The sequence below is a fragment of the Podarcis filfolensis genome (genome assembly GCF_964270895.1).
Source record: "Podarcis filfolensis genome assembly, chromosome: 5".
Classification (NCBI taxonomy): Eukaryota; Metazoa; Chordata; class Lepidosauria; order Squamata; family Lacertidae; genus Podarcis; species Podarcis filfolensis.
The window spans coordinates 16,401,396-16,421,266 of record NC_139608.1 but is presented as its reverse complement, the minus strand read 5'-3'; the positions used below and the strand labels follow the sequence as shown (position 1 = coordinate 16,421,266).

Genomic DNA, 19,871 nt, shown 5'->3' with positions numbered 1-19,871 from the left:
AGAGCATATGGAATATTTGGCAGAACCTCTTTTATTGGATATTTCAAAACGGTGAGTTTTGCCGAAGCAACTTATGATTCTGTTCAAGGGTATTCTCAAATGACAACACTGCTTCAATTTGAAGCCACTTAGTACTTTATATTGGCCTTACACTCTCGTGTAGAAGGAAGGTTCCATTACCATTCTTACCAGAGCGTTTTATAGTTGCACGTCTTCCTCTGCTCCCTTGTGCAGCTGTTATAATCATGTTTTGTGACAGATCATGGGGCTTGTAGAATAACCAGAGTGTGGTTTGCTGAATCGACTGTGCTACTAAAGATCAACATGAATATCTATCAAGGTATTCCTCCCTAGACTTCTCTGCGCCTTTAGAGATGTTCATTTGCTTGAAATCACAACCTTGAAAATTGCACCATTTATGCAATAAAGAATAAACCAATTTCAATTCTCCTGCCCAACAAAATAACAAACCGTATAAGCTCATCTGGTGCATGCATAAAGTGCTATCTGTCAGACTCGGCTCCAGTAAAGTCAATGGTGGAGAAGAGAATCATAGAATCACGGAATTGTAGAGTTGGAAGGGACCGTGAGGGCCATCTAGTTCAATCTTTTGCTCAATGTGGAGCTTGAACCCACAACTGAGATTAAAAATCTCATGCTCTGCTGACTGAGCTATCTCAGGGAAAAAGGGGAAAGTGTCAAAATGGAAGTATAGAGTTTGCAAGTTGTTCTGGTCAAGGAACAAGCCTGATCCAGGAGCTTTTATAGGGATCAGGGTGTGTTAGGGTCTGGCCTATCCTTGTTAAGAGGCTTTCTTGCTGGCCATCTAACAGTTCCCTTCCTTTGTGCATTGCCAGGTGATGTTACAGAGGCCCATCCTAACAATCCCAGGTCCTGGATTCAGTGGCAGAGCACATGGATTGCATGCAGGAGGCTCCCAGTTCAACCCATAGTACCTGAAGTTAAAAGGACCACTCACTGAGACCTCAGAAGTTGCTGCAGATCAGAATTGACAATGCTGCGCTAGATAGACAAAGAGCCTCACCTGAAACCAGGCAGCATCCTTGCCTTGTTCAGGCATTATGCCTGAACAGGGAATTCCCAACATGAACAGAGAGTACAGGGTAGAGGGAAAGCACACACGAGCCCCACTTTCAAGAATCCCATGCATGTTGGCCCCATCTACTCCACCCTTCATCTTCTCATGTTGTCCAGGTGGGTCTGAAGGACATGTTGGAATGCATTTGGAATCCTGTGCTATCAAGGTTCATTGCACAGGTTCTCCATTTACGTTAGAACCAGACTTTAACCCAAATGCATCTTGGATGCAGAGTTCTAGGAGTAAATGGACTGTGGTTCTGACCCACCTCTGCAATTTCTGCGGAACCAAGATCATTTTTTCAACTCTGCGTTTTGCTCCTATACTTAGTGCACACCAGCCTGGCAGCAGTGAGCTGTACCTCTGTGTTTCCCACCCCTATCCCCTGGGCCTGATTGCTGATACCAGACCAGGAGACCCCTCTGTGACTTTACAATGTGATCTTCTTAAGCTCCTCAGGTCTGAACGCAAGCTGGCTTAGATTGCGCACCAACCATTCATCGCCCTTCTCCGATCTAAGCGATACAGAAATCCCTTTGCCAGTGTTATCGTCAAGGAGCAGAGGGGTTCGCCCGCCCAGCTGTGATTCCGGCATTGCCTCTCCAGTAAGCATTCTGGTTCTGAGTTCTGTGGAAAGAAGCACAAGTTGATGGTAACCTCACTACTAGCATCTCCTTCTGCAGCATGACAGTGCAAACATTCTCCCTGAGTTTTAGCCACCAGAAAAAAGAGACTGTCTATTGTGATAGAAGAAGTAAGGGTGACCAATTTGGGTGTGGGTAGAGATGGATTGCCTCTTCAGATCCACCTGAGTAAGGACTTCAAAGCACCATGCAAGGTGCTGTTAAAATAAAGTTGTCTCCCCGCCCCCCTAGATTTAGCAGGGTAGTTCATGCAGTTTGCATGGAATTCTGCTGAACAGAGCAGGATTTAAACCCTCTGCATCAGCTGATGAGCTCCGTTTAGCTGCTTAGTCCTGTTCATTGCTAGGAAAAGGCATGTGGTATGCCCCGCGGAAGACCTTAAGGTCCATAAATAGCAACACTCTAGAGGTCCCGGGCCCTAAGGAAGTCAGATTAGCCTCAACCAGGGCCAGGGCCTTTTCAACACTGGCTCCAACCTGGTGGAACGCTCTGTCTCATGAGACCAGGGCCCTGCGGGATCTGATTTCTTTTCGCAGGGCCTGTAAGGCAGAGTTGTTCTGCCTGGCCTTTGGCTTGGAACCAGCCTGATCCCCTCCCCCTCTTTCCTTTTCCTTGACATCCCCCCCCCCCAACAGTTTTTAATCTGGGCTTCCACTGAAATGAGGCTGCATTTTAAGTAGTATTTTAATCTTGTTTTTAAGTTGTATTTTAATCAATTGTTATACCTGATGTTATATATACCTGATGTTAGCATATACCTGATGTTAGCCGCCCTGAGCCCGGTCTTGGCTGGGGAGGACGGGGTATAAATAAAAATAAATAAATAAATAAATAAATGTGTAGCCTATGCAGGGTTTAATCCTGTCCTGTCACCCATCAGATGATGTCACAAGTTACGTATGTCAGCTGCTGGGCGTGTGGACATGGTTTGAGGGAAAGGGCCTTGTTGGCCAACTTGAGCTCCCTCATGGGCCATAGACCAGAGGTTTCTCACCCTTGCCTTAAAATAATTAAGAAGTGGTCAGGTGGTACGTACTCTTGCTTTTACACTTTTTTAAACTTTGCGGCTTCTCACTAGCCTTGCTTTCTGGTGGTTATTTGAGTCCTCAAATAGGTTTATAGACCTCCCAATAAGCCTTTAAAGGTTTGCACCAAGACTTCCATCGCAAAGCTGTCTGGTGGCATTCCTGTGGAATTCTGAAGAGCTCTGAGGTTTATGTGTTGCTAAAGCAGAGCAGTTTTTTTAAAAAAATAACTTAAACTTTTCAGTTTTAAAAATATCCTCTGCTGTTGTGCTCTAACAAAAAAACACAAACCAGAGCTCTTCCATGCTTTGCAGGCAATGTTTTGGACAGCTTTGCTTCTGGCAAAGCCCACGAACCTAGAGAAATATAGAGTTGTAGTGACACAAAACAGAGCACTCTGTGACAGGGGTGCCAATTTGAATAAAATACTGGGGGGCAGGTAAGCCCCACCCTGCAAAATTGATCACAAGACGTGGTGCACACACACCATTTCCATGGCAATGCTGATCTATTTGAGGGAGGCCTAGCCCCCTCAAATAGGTTAGGGGGGCAGAGGGACCTTGGCTCCTATGCTCTGTGGGGGGCCTGATCCAAATGGAGTCAGTTGTTGACATTGTTCTTCAGGAGACCCCTAAATCATCCTGATTTTTCAGTCCCCACCCCTAAAAAATGTGCCATCCTTTTAAGGTGCTTTTGCCATTTTCTTTCAAATGCATTGAAAATGTCCACTGTTTGGAAACAAGCTAAAGTAATGTCTGAAATTTTCGTGCTGATTAAAAGGTATCTGGCAGAAGGGGAAATATTCCTAATTTGGCTTCTCCTCTTTCAAGCTTCCATCAGATTCCGTCAAGTATCTCACCTGGCATGAATTAGAAGAGCATGATGTTCAAGGGAACCAAATCCGCTGCCCCCGAGTGAGAGAAGGTATAGAAAAAGAATCTGGTTTGTAGCCTCCATCATATTAGGAGACAGTGGGGTGGGAATGATGGCAGAAATATGAATTGTTGAGGCAGGTGCCTTGCTTTGGAGCTTGTGTGTGCTTCAACGAACATGCCGTAGGATTGTGCAGACAGACTGATCTATAAGTTCAGTGAAGGTGTACCTCTGCATTCCCGTAGGAGCTTGCCCTTTTCAGTGAACTGACTGGGTTTAATTGGTCTACTCAGTAGATAAATCAAAAGATTTGGATAATTATCTGTTGCAGGCCAAATTTGAGTCAGCAGGGTTCCATGTTAAAAGTAGGCTTGTCTGCATTGCAGTCGTCCTGTTTGCATGGATAATAATAATAATAATAATAATAATAATAATAATAGTTATTATTTGTACCCCATCTATCTAACTGGGTTGCCCCAGCCATTCTGGGCAGCTTCCAACCTGTATCAATATATAATAAAAGGCTTCCCTAACCATTCCTGTTAGGCAGATCACTGACTAATAGCCCAGAATGATTGTTGCTATCATGTCAATGGGAGCTCATGGTTAGCAGATAACTGGATGTCTCTCTGTGTTTCAGAGCCTTCACCAACCTGCTGGCTCAGGCTGATGGGATTTGTAGTCCAAAAAATCTGTAGGCATCACTGTTGTTTGTTTGTTTCCATTTATGACTTGCTTCCGATAAAATATCTCAAAGCTATTTAACAGTAAGGACATCAACAGTAAGAAAAAAATGCAACAATTTAAAATAGAAAGCAATTTCAAACCCAGTACCGACAGATTAAAAAAATATCTTTGGAAACTGTGCCTGTCTGATATGTAACAGAAGGGAGTTCCACAGGGTGGGTCCGCCATGATGATGATGTTTTTGGAAGGGGGCTCCCTACCTTTGGAACTTCCTCCTGTTAAATATTTCTCCTGCAGGCTCTTTCTTGCAGAGCATGGTGATCAGTTGGGCATATGAATGATGTGATATCCTGGTCCCAAGTTGTATAGGGCTTTGTACACCAGTACTAGCACTTTGCACAAAATATGGTCTGAAGCTCAACATCAAAAAAACGAAGATCATGGCCACTGGTCCCATCACCTCCTGGCTAATAGAAGGGGAAGAAATGGAGGCGGTGAGAGATTTTACTTTCTTGGGCTCCATGATCACTGCAGATGGTGACAGCAGCCACGAAATTAAGAGACGTCTGCTTCTTGGGAGGAAAGCAATGACAAACCTAGACAGCATCTTAAAAAGTAGAGACATCACCTTGCCAACAAAGGTCCGTATAGTTAAAGCTATGGTTTTCCCAGTAGTGATGTATGGAAGTGAGAGCTGGACCATAAAGAAGGCTGACCGCCGAAGAATTGATGCTTTTGAATTATGGTGCTGGAGGAGACTCTTGAGAGTCCCATGGACTGCAAGAAGATCAAACCGATCCATTCTGAAGGAAATCAGCCCTGAGTGCTCACTGGAAGGACAGATTGTGAAGCTGAGGCTCCAATACTTTGGCCACCTCATGAGAAGAGAAAACTCCCTGGAAAAGACCCTGATGTTGGGAAAGATTGAGGGCACAAGGAGATGGGGACGACAGAGGACGAGATGTTTGGATAGTGTTCTTGAAGCTACCAGCATGAGTTTGACCAAACTGCGGGAGGCAGTGGAAGACAGAAGTGCCTGGCGTGCTCTGGTCCATGGGGTCACGAAGAGTCGGACACGACTAAACGACTAAACAACAACTAGCACTTTGAATTTAGATTAGTAGCTAATTGGTAGCCAGACCAATTCTTTCAGCAGTGGCACAGCATGATGGCAATATTCTGCCCCAGTATGCAGTCGAACTGTTGCAGTTTGCATTAGCTTCAATTTCTGGACCAACCTCAGGGGCAGCCACACACACAGTGCATTGCAGTTGTCCAACCTGGTGGTTACCAATGCATGGAAGACAGTGGTCAGGCTACCCAGGTCCAGAAATGGTTGTTGCTGGAAGCTGGTGAAAGGCATTCCTAGCCACTGAGGTCACCTGGACCTCTAGTTACGGATATGGATCTAGGAATGCCCTCAGATTATGAATCTGCTTCTTCAGGAGAAGTATGACCTTGTCCAAAGTGGTCAATTTACCATTTATCCTGGCTAAGGCTCTGCCCACCCACAGTGCCTCCATCTTGCCAGGATTCAGACTGGGTTTATTGGCCCAGGACTTTAATGATGATGATGATGATGATGATGATGATGATAATAATAATTTGTTATTTATACCCCGCGCATCTGGCTGGGTTTCCCCAGCCACTCTGGGTGGCTTCCAACAAAATATTAAAATACAATAGTCTGCTAAACATTAAAAGCTTCCCTAAACAGGGCTGCCTTCAGATGTCGTCTAAAAGTCTGGTAGTTGTTTTTCTCTTTGACATCTGGTGGGAGGTCGTGCCACAGGGCAGGTACCACTACCGAGAAGGCCCTCTGCCTGGTTCCCTGCAACTTGGCTTCTTGCAGCGAGGGAACCGCCAGAAGGCACTCAGCACTGGACCTCAGTGTCCGGGCAGAACAATGGGGATGGAGACGCTCCTTCAGGTATACTGGACCAAGGCTATTTAGGGCTTTAAAGGTCAGCACCAACACTTTGAATTGTGCTCAGAAACGTACTGGGAGCCATTGTAGTGTTATGTGGTCTCGGCGGCTGCTCCCAGTCACCAGTCTAGCTGCCACATAACCAGAGATAACTAGAGCATGCAGCATGCACCACTCTGGCGAGACAGTCCGTGGGCAGGTAGGATCTCAGCCTGCGTACCAGATGGAGCTCATAAACAGCCGCCCTGGATAGCAGAATTGGCCTGTGCCTCCATGGACAGCTGTGAGTCCAAAATGACTCCCAGGCTGCACACCTGGTCCTTCAGGGGCACAGTTACCCCATTCAGGACCAGGGATTCCTCCACACCTGCCGGCCTCCTGTCCCCCAAAAACAGTACTTCTATCTTGTCAGGATTCAACCTCAATCTGTTAGCCGCCATCCATCCTCCAACCGCCTCCAACTCACACAGGACCTTCACTGCTTTCACTGGTTCTGATTTGAAAGCGAGGTAGAGCTGGGTATCATCTGCATACTGATGAACACCCAGCCCAAACCCCCTGATGATCTCTCCCAGTGGCTGCATGTAGATGTTGAAAAGCATGGGGGAGAGGGCAGAACCCTGAGGTACCCCACAAGTGAGAGCCCAGGGGTCTGAACACTCATCCCCCCCCACCACATTCTGAACACAGCCAAGGAGGAAGGAGCAGAACCACTGTATAACAGTGCCCCCAGCTCTCAGCCCCTCAAGACGGTCCAGAAGGATGTTATGGTCGATGGTGTCAAAAGCCGCTGAGAGATCCAGCAGAACTAGGAAACAGCTCTCACCTTTCTCCCTAGCCCGCCGGAGATCATCAACCAGTGCGACCAAGGCAGTTTCAGTCCCGTGATGAGGCCTGAATCCCGACTGGAAGGGATCCAAATGGTCCGCTTCTTCCAGGCGTGCCTGGAGTTGTTCAGCAACCACTCGCTCAGTCACCTTGCCCAAGAATGGAAGATTTGAGACTGTGCAATAGTTGGCCATATTGGCCACATCTAAACATGGTTTTTTAAGAAGCGGTTTAATAACCACCTCTTTTAGCGGGTCTGGGAAAGCTCCCTCACAAAGAGAAGCATTCACCACCCCGTGAAGCCTATCACCCAGCCCTTCCCAGCTAGCTTTTATAAGCCAGGATGGGCAAGGATCAAGGAGACAGGTGGTTGGTTTCACTCGTCCAAGCAGCCTGTCCACATCCTCAGAGGTAACAGATTGGAATTGATCACACGCAACTTGACTAGACAGGACGCTAGCACTCTCCCGCCCGGCCCTGCTCCCACTGTGGAGTCTACCTCTTCCTGAGTCTGAGCAACTTTATCTGCAAAAAACTTTGCAAAATCATTGCATGAGATCATGTGGCCCGTACTGGGCCCCGATGGAGCAGGTGGTTCCGCTAAATTGCGAACCACCTGAAAGAGTCTCCTGCTGCTGTTTTCTGCAGATGCAATAGAGGCGGTGAAGAAAGTCTTTTTCACCGTTGCTACCGCCACCTGGTAGGCTCGACATTGAGCTCTAACCCATGTCCAGTCAGCTTCAGAATGAGTTATCCGCCACCAGCGCTCTAGCCATCTCAGCGATTGTTTCATCGCCCTCAGATCCGTGGAAAACCACAGGGCTGTCCGGGCTCCATGCAATCGGAGAGAGTGCTTTGGAGCCAAACAGTCAATAGCCCTGGTTAACTCCACATTCCAGCAGGCCACCAGGGAATCAGCTGAAAGGTCATCAACATGGGATAAAGCATCCCCTACCACTCTCTGGAAACCTTTTGGATCCATTAAGTGGCGGGGGCGGACCATCCAAATCGGTCCCACGTCCCTGCAGAAGGGAAAGGTCATGGAGAAGTCCAGTTGCACCAGGAAGTGATCTGACCATGGCACTTCTTTAGTTTAGCTTTTACTTAGTGTCAGATCACCAACTTGCACAGCTTCTCCCAGTTCAGAAGTGATAGAAAAATAGGTCTGGGTATCATCATCCCCAAATTTCCTACTGACCGGCAGCTTCATATACAGTAGATGTTAAATAGCATTGGAGACAAGATGGTATCCTATGGTATCCCACAGTACAGTTGCCAGGAGGCAGACAGATAATCGTCCAATGACGTTCTCTGAAAGTGATCCCAGAGATAGGATCAGAACCAACGTAAAACAGAGCCGCCAGCATGCATCTCACTGTGTCGGCTCAAGAGGATATCATGGCCTATGGTATCAAAAGCTGCTGAGATATCAAGTAACAACAGGGTCTCAATCCCCATTCCTTCTCCTGAAAAAGGTCATCCATCAGGGTGATCAAGGCCGATTCAGTCCCACAAGCAGGCTGGAAGCTGAATTAAAAGTGGGTCAAGATAATTGGCTTGCAACCGTCCTGCTGTGACCCTCTCGATCACCTTCCTCCCCCCCAAGGGGGCATTTGTGACCAGACAGAAGTTGTCACAAGCCAATGGCTCTTGGGTGGGCTTTTTCAATAGTGGTTGAATCACTGTCTCTTCCAAGATGGCCAGGACAACTTCCTCTCCTAAGCAGGGCTTTTTTCCAGCTGCTATTATAAGAGAACAAGGGAGGCATTCATGCTAAGTTCTGGCACCTCATTTTCTAGAAAAATAGATATCACAGCCCCCAGAATATCAGAAGCCTGCTTCACAGTAACTTAGAGAGGAGTCTTCAATATGGTTGCCCCCATGCTGTAGAACAGCATCTCTGTTGAGATATGACAGGCACCCACAATCCATACTTTGTAGAAACATTTGAAGTGGTTTGGTTTTTCTTTTGACTGGCTTTTCCAGCAAGGTGGAAATGTCTGTGCCTTAGGTCTCCATTCTGTCTTCAGTTGATTTTGTACAGTTTTAGACTATTTTTTAGCTGTTTTGTTTTTATGGTATATCGGCAAATCAGTTTGAGACACATGTAAAAGGTGATTCATAAGCAATACTAACAGCACTAATGAATTAAACTTTATTGTTTAAAGCCATAGACAGTCACAATATAAATAGAGCAAACACTATATTTAACATATTCAATGATGATGATGATACCCCCTCAGCATGCTTTAGAAGCCAGGGGCAAGGATTATCTAGCCCAGTGGTTCCCGATTAGCCAATTACTGAGGGCACCCTATTTTTTCAAAAGTCAAGCCACGGACCCCCTACTTTTGAAAATTTTGATAACTCTATGGTAGTTACCTCTGCAAAGCAATTCTTTGAACAAAATGCGGGGTAGCCCCTAATAAGCAAAGGATTTTAGGTACACTTTACAAAACAGACCATAGAATTTGTGGTATTACCGTGCAAAAATGACAAAAACTTAGTTGGAGGAGAGGCACAGGATGGGACCATGGACCCCCAGGGGTCCCCAGACCCCTAACTGGGAGCCACTGGTCTAGCTTCTTTCATTGCCCTTTGTTCTCTAGTATACCAAAGTGCAGAACAAGCTCAGCAGTGCCAGAGGCAGTGGTCAGAGAAAACTGTATCAAGAGAGTATCATGTCTCATTTGTCCACTGTGCCATTGCCACCTGGAAAAACAGCCCCTGGAAAAACGACTCCATTTGGGTCGTCGTCGTCGTCCCCTGCCAAACATTCCCTCTCCACCTTTGTGAATTTGGGATCACCTCTGGTTATTAGCCAAATGCTGTATTTGATTAATGGATCTTCTTAGTAAACTTGACGCAGCTTACAACAAAGAAATGGGCCATGCTAGGATGTTACAGAATGTTAGGAGCTTTCATAAGAAGCAATCACCTTACTCTTTCCTCGGTACCATAATAAAGCACATGCCGTGGGATTTTGGCAGCAAACACATTTATTTAAAGTGGCAGAACAATGCAAAGCAGGTAGAAGATTGTGGAACTGTCAAATCCAAAGCTAGGCTTGTGTTCGCAGGTTAGAAAATGTGGGTTCTTCAGGAGGTGGGGGTGTTTCCTTCCCCACACTTTCTGGCAACTGAGGATTTTAATGGATTTTACTTCCCATTGGTCCCGGTGGAGGAGAAAATGAGTATGCCAACCCAGGACTGGCATATTTTACTTTCCCCTCTGGAGGAATAAGAGATTTAGATAAGCCTCCCTAAATCCAACTCACACACACACCCCCCCAACACACAGAGAGAGCACCTCCTTTTTGCCCTCCGCTGTAGGAGCTCAGACAGCAGAGGACCAACAGCCACTGAGGCTTTCACACCTGCAGTGAGGAGACCTAAAGGATCATCTTCTCTGTATCTCTCACTTTCCACCCATGGAGAGGAGGAACTGCAAATCCTATGGCCTTTATGGCTTTCTAGGCATCATGCCATAGGTCTCTTAATTGATCCATTAATTGGTTAGTTAAAAAGTAGCTGATTGATCAGTTGGCAGCCCCAATTATCATGTTCAATTGGAGCTACGCAGTTTATCTGTGTATGGGCCTGCAGCTGATACATACTACTATCCCAGTGATCAGGAAGTATGAAGAAATCATGGAACAGAAAGGAATAAAGCAATCAAAGCCTGGCATCGGAGATAAGAAGTAATTTGCAATGAGAATCAGTTGAAAGAATTCCAATTTGTTTTCCTGGCAGCCGTCATCATCCCTTTCTCCCCCAAAGCAATCTTGAAAGCAATCCAATACGGCAAATACATTATCGTAACAATGCAGGCATCCATGATCGTCCCAACTTCCATTTCAATGCTGTCTTTCTTGGACCTAGATAGAGATCAGTTTTGCCAGATACAGCTGTCCCAAGATCTAATCCCCAACCAGTTATTTTATTCACTGATGTTGACAAACAATAAATATGAGAAAGATTATATGAGAAAATCCTTAAGATATGGGAAATTGCATGGTTATGCTGTCATTCCACTCTTGAATTTGGCTTTGTACGTTGTTGCTTTTTAACTGTATCAAAAACCTACGGAACCTGTTTGCACAGAGGCTGACAGTGAGAGAAAACAAATACGTGTGTCTGCAATGGGAAATAAAGACTTTTTCAGAGCACTTCAAACTCTCATTTATTTGTTTTCTTTTATTAAAGAATGCATAACCCACTTTTCTTTGCTCTCACAAGGTGGTTTGGAAATTTCAAGCTATATATCACACAAATCATTTTTTAAAAAACCCAATCCTAATAAATAATCATCAGCAAATCGCAAAATTATCCAGGCACATCAACCAAACACAGACTAAAATAAAAGAAGTCTATAGAATTTTTTAAATAACCAGTAAGGATGAGCCATCCCTATGGATGAAGGACCAAAAAGGTCTTGTCCCTCAGTCACTGATCTTAAACCTTGGGTAGGCTCATATGCATCCAGGCAGCCTTTCAGATACATATTCTGTGGTGCCAGGTGTGCATAGAAGCAACCAGTCTTAAAGTGCACTCCCAGTTGTTCCTTGGCGAGACAGGCTTGCTGTCAGTGCCAATCAGCTGATCAGCAGTGGAAGCAAGCCCTGGTGGGATCAGTAGCACTGCTGAGGTACCAACTGGCAGCACAGCCAATCTGTGCCCAGTCAGCTGATTGGCCCTCGCAGCATAGTTCCAAAGGTTGCTAGCAAAGGAAATATTCACTAAGGGTCATCTAATGTCATTTGTGATGCCAGCCCCTGCCCATGTGCCAAAGTGGCCTATGGGGGAGCTCAGCATCTGACTCACTGATCAGATCCTGTTCACTGACTCTGGTTTAGAGCTTTAAAGGCCAAAGTTAAGGTAAAGGGACCCTTGACAGTTAGGTCCAGTTGTGAACGACTCTGGGGTTGTGGCACACATCTTGCTTTACAGGCCGAGGGAGCTGGCGTTTGTCTGCTCCGCAGACAGTTTTTCTGGGTCATGTGGCCAGCATGACTAAGCCGCTTTTGGCACAACAGAACACCGACACCAGAGCAGCACACGGAAATGCCGTTTACCTTCCCGCCAGAGCGGTACCTATTTATCTACTTGCACTGGCATGCTTTTGAACTCCTAGGTTGGCAGGAGCTGGGACCGAGCAAAGGGAGCTCACCCCATCACAGGGATTCGAACCGCCAACCTTTTGATCGGCAAACCCAAGGCTCAGTGGTTTAGACCACAATGCCACCCATGTCTCCCTTAAAGGCCAAATGCGGCCCATTACATTGGGCCCAGAACCCAAAAGGAAGCCCAGAATTGGTGTGCAGTAATGTGATCTGAACACCTGGCACTCAGCCTTAATGGCTCTCTCTCACAAAGTATATATAATGTACTCCAACTATGGAGTTGTCTTCCCAGGGAAGTCCACCTGGCAGGAGAATCATTATCGTTTTGGCACAAGGCTTTAACTCCAGGAATTAAATCTTTAATGTTTTGTCTGCTGGTCTGGGTTTGATTTTGTGAGCTGGTTGTTCTAATAGTGGCTCCTACTAGTCTAGCGGTGCAAATCTTGAATTGCAATTGCTTTTAGTGAGCCGTATTTCAAAAAGGACACCCCAGAAGTTGTTGAGCTAAAAATGCGATTTTTAGATTGACTTGCCTAAGATCCAAAGATCCAGGACAAGGAGCCACTTTTCAGAAATTTCCTCCAGGTGTCTATTCCGCCTTTGAAATCCCAGTAATGTCTGGGAAGATTCAGACGTATGGCAGCCCAAGTTTGTATGCTATTTGTATGTGTTTTGTGTAAGCGGCCTTGAAACTTTTGAGGTGTAAGGCACTATAAATATATATGTGTGTTTGTATACGTGTGTGTGTGTGTGTGTGTGTGTGTGTGTGTGTGTGTACACATGTACACATGTACACGTATGTGTGTGTGTGTGTACACATGTACATATATCCCCTCTTGCATATTTCTAAGCTTTGAAATATTCTGCTAAGATATAAGATAAAGGCAAAGGACCCCTGGACATTTAAGTCCAGTCAAACTTCACTATGGTGTTGTGGTGCTCATCTCGCTTTCAGGCCAAGGGAGCCGGCGTTTTTTCCGCAGACAGCTTTCCTGGTCATGTGGGCAGCATGACTAAACTACTTCCCACGCAACAGGACCCTGTAATGAGTGCCATACCAAATGGAAACACCGTTTACCTTCTCGATGCAGCTGGTATGCTTTCGAACTGCTAGGTTGGCAGGAGCTGGGACAGAGCAATGGGAGCTCAACCCATCGTGTGGACTTGAACTGCTGACCTTTCAATTGGCAAGCCCAAGAGGCTTAGTGGTTTAGACCACAGCGCCACCCATGGTCCTCTGCTAAGATATAAATGATAGGAGCAGGAATATAATATTGAGATGCCCTTCTCTCTCCCCACCTCTCCTCTGCCACAGCCTTATACCATCTATAACATTAGTGTCTCACACTGAATATAACTGATCTATAGAAAGGACTATGAACTGAAAGCAGAGGTGCTATGTGTACTTTTGTAACCCCATAAAATCTTAATGAAAACAGTTTTTTGAAAAATATTGAGATGGATATCTATATTTCTGAACAGGACCTTCTGAAGAAGAGCGTTTTTTCAGAGGAGAGCATCACACTCTGTGTGCCAGAAAAAAACTGACAGAGAATGAGAAATGGGAACAAAGGCTGCAAGAGAACTGGGAAAACTGTGTGGTAAGGACTTTTTTAAAATTGTGGGCTTTATTTTTTAAAAAACATTGTTAGTAATATCTCATTCAGGCTGCATTCCTATACACTCTTACAAGGAAGTAGGTGTCATTGGACTCCTAAATTATTGTTTCTGACGCTGAATAAAAAGTATAGGACTGTCAGTGCAGTTTTAAAAATATTTTATTTAAAGAATTTGTATCCTGCACTTCTGCCAAAAACGGTTCCCATAGCAGCTTATAGATCACAACAAGACAGTCCTTACCCTTAAGTTTATAATTGTAAAATATGGGGCACAAAAGGAAATCTGATTAGGAGGAAGGAAATTTGTACTTATGCATGACATCCTCCTACCTATCAAATTTCCATTTGTGCCACATCTTTTTAGATTACAGTAATCGCTTATTCTTATTCTTCCTCTACTACTACTACAGGATTCTCAACCCTGTCAGGTAGTTTGAACCTCTGCCAAAGAAGGCAGCAAAATTCAGCTTGTCAAATTTGTCACCCTAATTTGTTAGCAGTTATAGGTATAACAGAGAGCCTATATGCAAAAACCAAATTAACTCAGTGAGCCTCACAGTAGCTCAGTCATCTTGCTTAGAAGGAAGGAGAGTTCTGCGTTGCATGGAAACCAAGGGCCAAACAGAGATGTGCAAAGTAATCTCTGCTCCCTTTAAACATTTATTGTATCCTTTAAACATTTGCAGTCAAGCTATGGAATTTGGAGATCCATTTTGGAACTGTGACAGGGGACATTTTAACCCTTGCCTCTGTACCATTTCCCCCCATGAATATCTACCAACACCACCTTGGAGCTGTGATATGCATTTCCCAACAGAGTAAATAACAGTTTTGGAAGAGATTTTTCTTGGGAAAAGAACGTGGTGGGATTAACCCTCCCCACCTCACCAAATTACTCAAATCCATATTGTGGTCCTCTAGAGTTGCTATTTGCAAGACCTGAGATGCATTCTTGTCTAGTTTGGTCTTGATGCTGTCATAAACATTCAGTGTGCAAAAGATCTCCACTTGACTGTTCAGCTAAATGTGATCTATTTGTGTGTTCTTTGAATCCCCTCCCACCACCAGAGTTTAAATCTTTCGTACCAAGACTTGGGAGACCTTTACCAGGTAGAAAACTGCAAAAGGATTCTCCGCCGTCTAATCCGAGTGGAGAGGCTTTGGCTGGTGGACAACTCCTTGACAGATCTAAGTGCCATATGCTTGCCAAGGTAATTTGATTATTATTGGGACTTTTCCAAGCATTAACTAAGTTAATAGCAGAACTATGTATATCCCATGCATCCGCAGTCACGATTGCAAGCAATTTACTATAGTGGGTTTAAATCATCAGATCACGTTATACATCATTTGTTGCAAGCGCCATCTGGAGAGGTGTTTTTTGGCCACTAGAAATTGCACTCGACCTTAGTTCATCCAAGTTTTATTCAGCTTGGAAACTAGGGTTTCCTGGTTCAGAAAAGAAGCCAGGAATTTGAACCACAGTTTGGAGTCCTTATAAGATCCTAGACTGTTCTGACCCAGGCAACCACAGTTTGCCAGTCTGAATGAAAAAAGGGGGGATAATGGTTGAGAGATTGTGCAAATCTGAGGCTTCTGCAGGACTTATTCTCAGTCTTGTTTCACTGGAACATTATCTCATCATCCCAGAAAGTAGCACACCCAAACTGTAGCATAAGGTAAAGGTAAAGGGACCCCTGACCATTAGGTCCAGTCGTGGCCGACTCTGGGGTTGCTCTGGGGTCATCTCGCTTTACTGGCCGAGGGAGCCGGCATACAGCTTCCAGGTCATGTGGCCAGCATGACTAAGCCGCTTCTGGCGAACCAGAGCAGTGCACGGAAACACCATTTACCTTCCCGCCAGAGCAGTACCTATTTATCTACTTGCACTCTGATGTGCTTTCGAACTGCTAGGTTGGCAGGAGCAGGGACCGAGCAACGGGAGCTCACCCCGTCACGGGGATTCATACCACCAACCTTCTGATTGGCAAGTCCTAGGCTCTGTGGTTTAACCCATAGCACCACCCTCATCCCATAGCACTGTAGCGTAGCCGGTGCTATATAAACAACCTGAGAGAGGCAGCCAGGTGAGAGGCAGTGAAGAGTGGAAGATGCTGTCTGTGTTGCAAGGAGGGAGGAAAAACCAAGGCAAGCTTTTTTCCCCCTGAAGGGAAAGGAAAGTTACAAAACAAAAAGGCAAATCAAAGCTGGGAGACATTTACTGTAGCTCTTGCAGCGATACCAAATAGTCTCTGTGTGGTCTTATCAGAAAGGGAGTTTTTCCACACATTGGTTAATTGGAGACTTCTGGGTTTAATTGCCGCAGGTTGTGAAAGGGGAAGCAAAGTGGCTGTTGACATCTTGGCTAATTGTGTCAAGAAACTGTTTTCCAAATGAGCCCCTTCACTGACACAGGAAGAGTGTCAGAGAAATGCAATGTGAAACCAAGCTGATACGGTCCTCACCTGAGGTCTTGACCATTTCACAAACAGATCTTTGAGCATAGTTCTTGCAGCACTGGAGACTAATTAGCACATTTTCTGGTGCCTTTTGTAAGATAGTGTCAGTATGGGGGTCCATTGAATTGCTTCTTACAAAAGAATCATTGTCTACATTTTCAGGACTTAAAAAAATAACCTCCCAAAAAACCCTTGTTGTTGTAAGTTGGAATTTCTTTTTTCCTGCATGTAATAACCGATCACACACATTTAATGTGCTTTCCAGATGCAAAGAGCTGAAACTCAGCAGAAATCATTTTACATCCTTCAAGCAGCTGCCAAAACTACCTGCGATTCAACATCTGTCCCTTGATGAGAACAACATTGAGACCCTACATGGGCTGTGTGCCCTGAGACACACTCCACTGGAGTCTCTCGTACTCCAGAGGAACCCCTGTGAGTTTCATGACAACTACAGGCAGCTGTAAGTTATTGCACGCCACTGGAGTGTATTTAGTAACAAGTCGGTCTGCAACAAAATGTTGCAGCGTGTCCAGTGTCTCATTTAGTCAGCCACCCCCTGCACTCCACTCCAATAGTCTGTTCCAGGGGTGGGGAACCTGTGGCCCTCCACATGTTGTGGCATGACAGCTCCCATCATTCCTGACTCTTTCGCCACCCCTCTTATCCAGCTCCCCCCTGCTAACAGTTACTTGCTTCTCTATGACCAGTGGGCAAGTTGGGTCCTCGCTGGTATGTTGAGGGGAAGAGGGAGGTTACACCCTTGAATTACCCCCCCATCCTTTTGTACTTTGCAAACCATGGGGTTCCTTTGAGTCTGCTGACACCTCCCTCTCATACATGGATAGAAAACATAGGAAACTGCCTTTCACAGAGTCCAGTCGAGGATCCTTCTAGCTCATGGCATGGACTGTCTAGGATTTCAGATAGGGGATATTGTGAGAGCCAGTGTGGTGTAGTGGTTAAGAGCGGTAGTCTCGTAATCTGGTGAACCGAGTTCTCATCCCCGCTCCTCCACATGCAGCTGCTGGGTGACCTTGGGCTAGTCACACTTCTCTGAAGTCTCTCAGTCTCACTCACCTCACAGAGTGTTTGTTGTGGGGGAGGAAGGGAAAGGAGATTGTTAGCTGCTTTGAGACTCCTTAGGGAAGTGATAAAGCGGGATATCAAATCCAAAACTCTTCTCTCTTTCTCTTCTCTATCTGGAGATGTCGGGGATTGAACTTGGGGCAGCATTTCTCAAACTTGGGTCTCCCCAAGCTGTTGTTGGACTACAACTCCCATCATCCCTGACCACTGGTCCTGCTAGCTAGGGGTGATGGGAATTGTAGTCCAACAACAGCTGGGAACCCAAATTTGAGAAACACTGACCGGGGGGGGGGCTTCTGTGTGCAGTTCAGATGCTCTGCCACTGAACGATGACCCTTCCCCTGGTATTGTCCTGAGTGGTGGTGTTTTGCGTACTGAAACACTTCTGAACACTGGAAATAGAAGGAATTGTGTGTTCCTCGGAAAGCATGTTAAGTTGTTCTCAGATTCACTGATACACCCAAAGGCATGGGAGTTGTAAGTTAAGGCACATAACCTTAACCTCTGCACCATGGAGTCAGTCAAAGCATTCTACTCTCACATACTGTGCTCACTTAGAGTTTAATTTCTGGGCACCAGCTGTTTCGTTTGGTCTTCCTTTGGGTCCACGAGTGGCAAAAGTGAGGTTGACCGACACATACACACACCAAATTTCGGGGATGGAGAGCCCAAACTGGAGAGGGAGGGTATGGGAGCAAAATTGAAGTTAAGGTCAAGGGCATGGGATGGTGGAAATTAATTTACTCCTAAATCATATTCTCTTCTAGTGTGTTCTCTAACTTGCCAAACTTGAAAATGCTGGATGGGATCCTGAAACTGCCAGAGGACTGTCCTCCACCGGAAACCAATTTCATGTCGAAAATATGCACCATCCTATAGCATTATATTTTGTGAGAGGACTGAAGGACTTGCCACAATTCACAGAATGAATCCTGCGAATGCACAAGTCTGTTTCCTGACCTTGCGATCATAAATAGAGCAGCTTGTATGTCGTGCCAAAAATGTCCAAATTATGCACCACAGAAAACCAAAATATGCATGTATATATACTTAATTTGGAGTATATTTCCAATACTTTGTGGAGGCTGAAGGTGGCCTCAATGGCAAGGAGTGCCTATTTCCAACTGCAGTTGGTTCACCAACTTTGACCACTGTACTCCATACTCTGGTGACTTCCACATTGGATTACTGCAACATGCTCAACATGGAGCTGCCCTTGAGGATGACTTGGAAGCCTCAACCGGTCCAGAAATGCCGCAACCAGATTACTGGCTAGGGTTTAGGGCTCACATAGCTCCTGCTTTAAAACAGATGCACGGGTTGCAATTCAAGGTGCTTACACTAGTGTTTAAAGCCCTAAACGACTTGGGCTCCAAATATCTGAAGGGTTGCCTCATTCCCTGTAACACCTCTTGGGTGTGAAGATTAGCTGAAGATTACCTTTTGGTAATTCCACCAACCTTGGGAGGAAAGGGCATTCTCTGGGTCAGTCCCTACGTTGTGGAATTGTCTCCCCACAGAGTTGCATCTCTCCACCATCCTTGTATAACGTTAACATCCAAGATACACCTCTGTAACCGGACCTTTGGCAATGGGGATATTCATTTTCAGAACCCGTCCTGTTCCTTTGATTGTAAATGGTTTAAACTGATCATATTCTTGTATTTCTACATTGCCGTAACCTGCCTTGCAACTTTGTGGTGAAGGGTGGGTAAGGAATCTAATAAAACTATTGTTATTACTATCATTGATGATGATGATGGTGATGATGATGCTAAAGATGAAACAATTCTAGTCCTCACATAAGGAGCTAGGTATCCTGCCCCTCCTCCAAGGGGCACTTGCCCCCCCCCATTTCACCCTCACAACAACCCTGTGAGATGATGGCTAGGATTTGAACCCAGATCTCTCCGGTCCTAGTCTAACATTCTAACCACAATGAGATTTGGCCGAAAACCTTCACACTTTTTATTTTGCATTTTGATGGACTCTTATAGAGCAAACAGGCCTCTTCTTTTCTTAAAATAAAAACGAAGGGCTTATTCTGACACCGTTACCTGACTGATGCTTCTGCTCACTGGGTGAAGAAGTGGCCATGCTTTCTCCAGGCTGGTGACCTCTTGATATTTTGGAATTTAGCTCCCATGAGCCTACGCCAACATGTCTGGGGAGGACAGCACCGGAGCAGCTTATTGAGGTTCTCATGGTTCCCCTGGCCCCCAACCCAAAATGGGTTGGGGTTTATGGAGGTGAGATTGCCTGTTCTTCGTCTGTAGTAAATAAGTCTATTCCCATTGCAGCTTAGCAAAATAAGGTGCTATACACTTCTCGCTACTCCAGCTCCCGATTGGTGAGAGCTTTCAGGAGCAATACGCAGGTTTGGAGAGCTCTCTAGAGACTTGCAGTATTGTAATATGTGGATTTCTGTACAAATATATTGCTATGGGTTTGAAAGGGGGGCAAGTATACCATACTATAATATGTACAAAAGAGTCAAGT

At 45.4% G+C, this 19,871-nt stretch overlaps 1 protein-coding gene across 4 annotated transcripts in view; it reads left to right on the top strand.

Moving 5' to 3' along the window:
* Positions 1 to 19,192, top strand: part of LOC310762437 (acidic leucine-rich nuclear phosphoprotein 32 family member B-like) — a 29,405-nt gene extending 10,213 nt beyond the window's left edge. For 2 of the 4 annotated variants that reach the window (XM_083613573.1, XM_083613574.1), the window contains exons 2-7: positions 1,551 to 1,704; positions 3,599 to 3,692; positions 13,688 to 13,806; positions 14,893 to 15,035; positions 16,549 to 16,746; positions 18,140 to 19,192. In XM_083613573.1, coding sequence (XP_083469699.1) covers positions 1,551 to 1,704; positions 3,599 to 3,692; positions 13,688 to 13,806; positions 14,893 to 15,035; positions 16,549 to 16,746; positions 18,140 to 18,251 — 820 coding nt within the window. In that variant the 3' untranslated portion in view covers positions 18,252 to 19,192. Of the gene's footprint in view, positions 1 to 1,550; positions 1,752 to 3,598; positions 3,693 to 13,687; positions 13,807 to 14,892; positions 15,036 to 16,548; positions 16,747 to 18,139 lie in introns of those variants that run through there. The other 2 variants (XM_083613572.1, XM_083613575.1) reach the window with 2 other exon arrangements.
* The last annotated feature ends 679 nt before the right edge of the window (positions 19,193 to 19,871 follow it).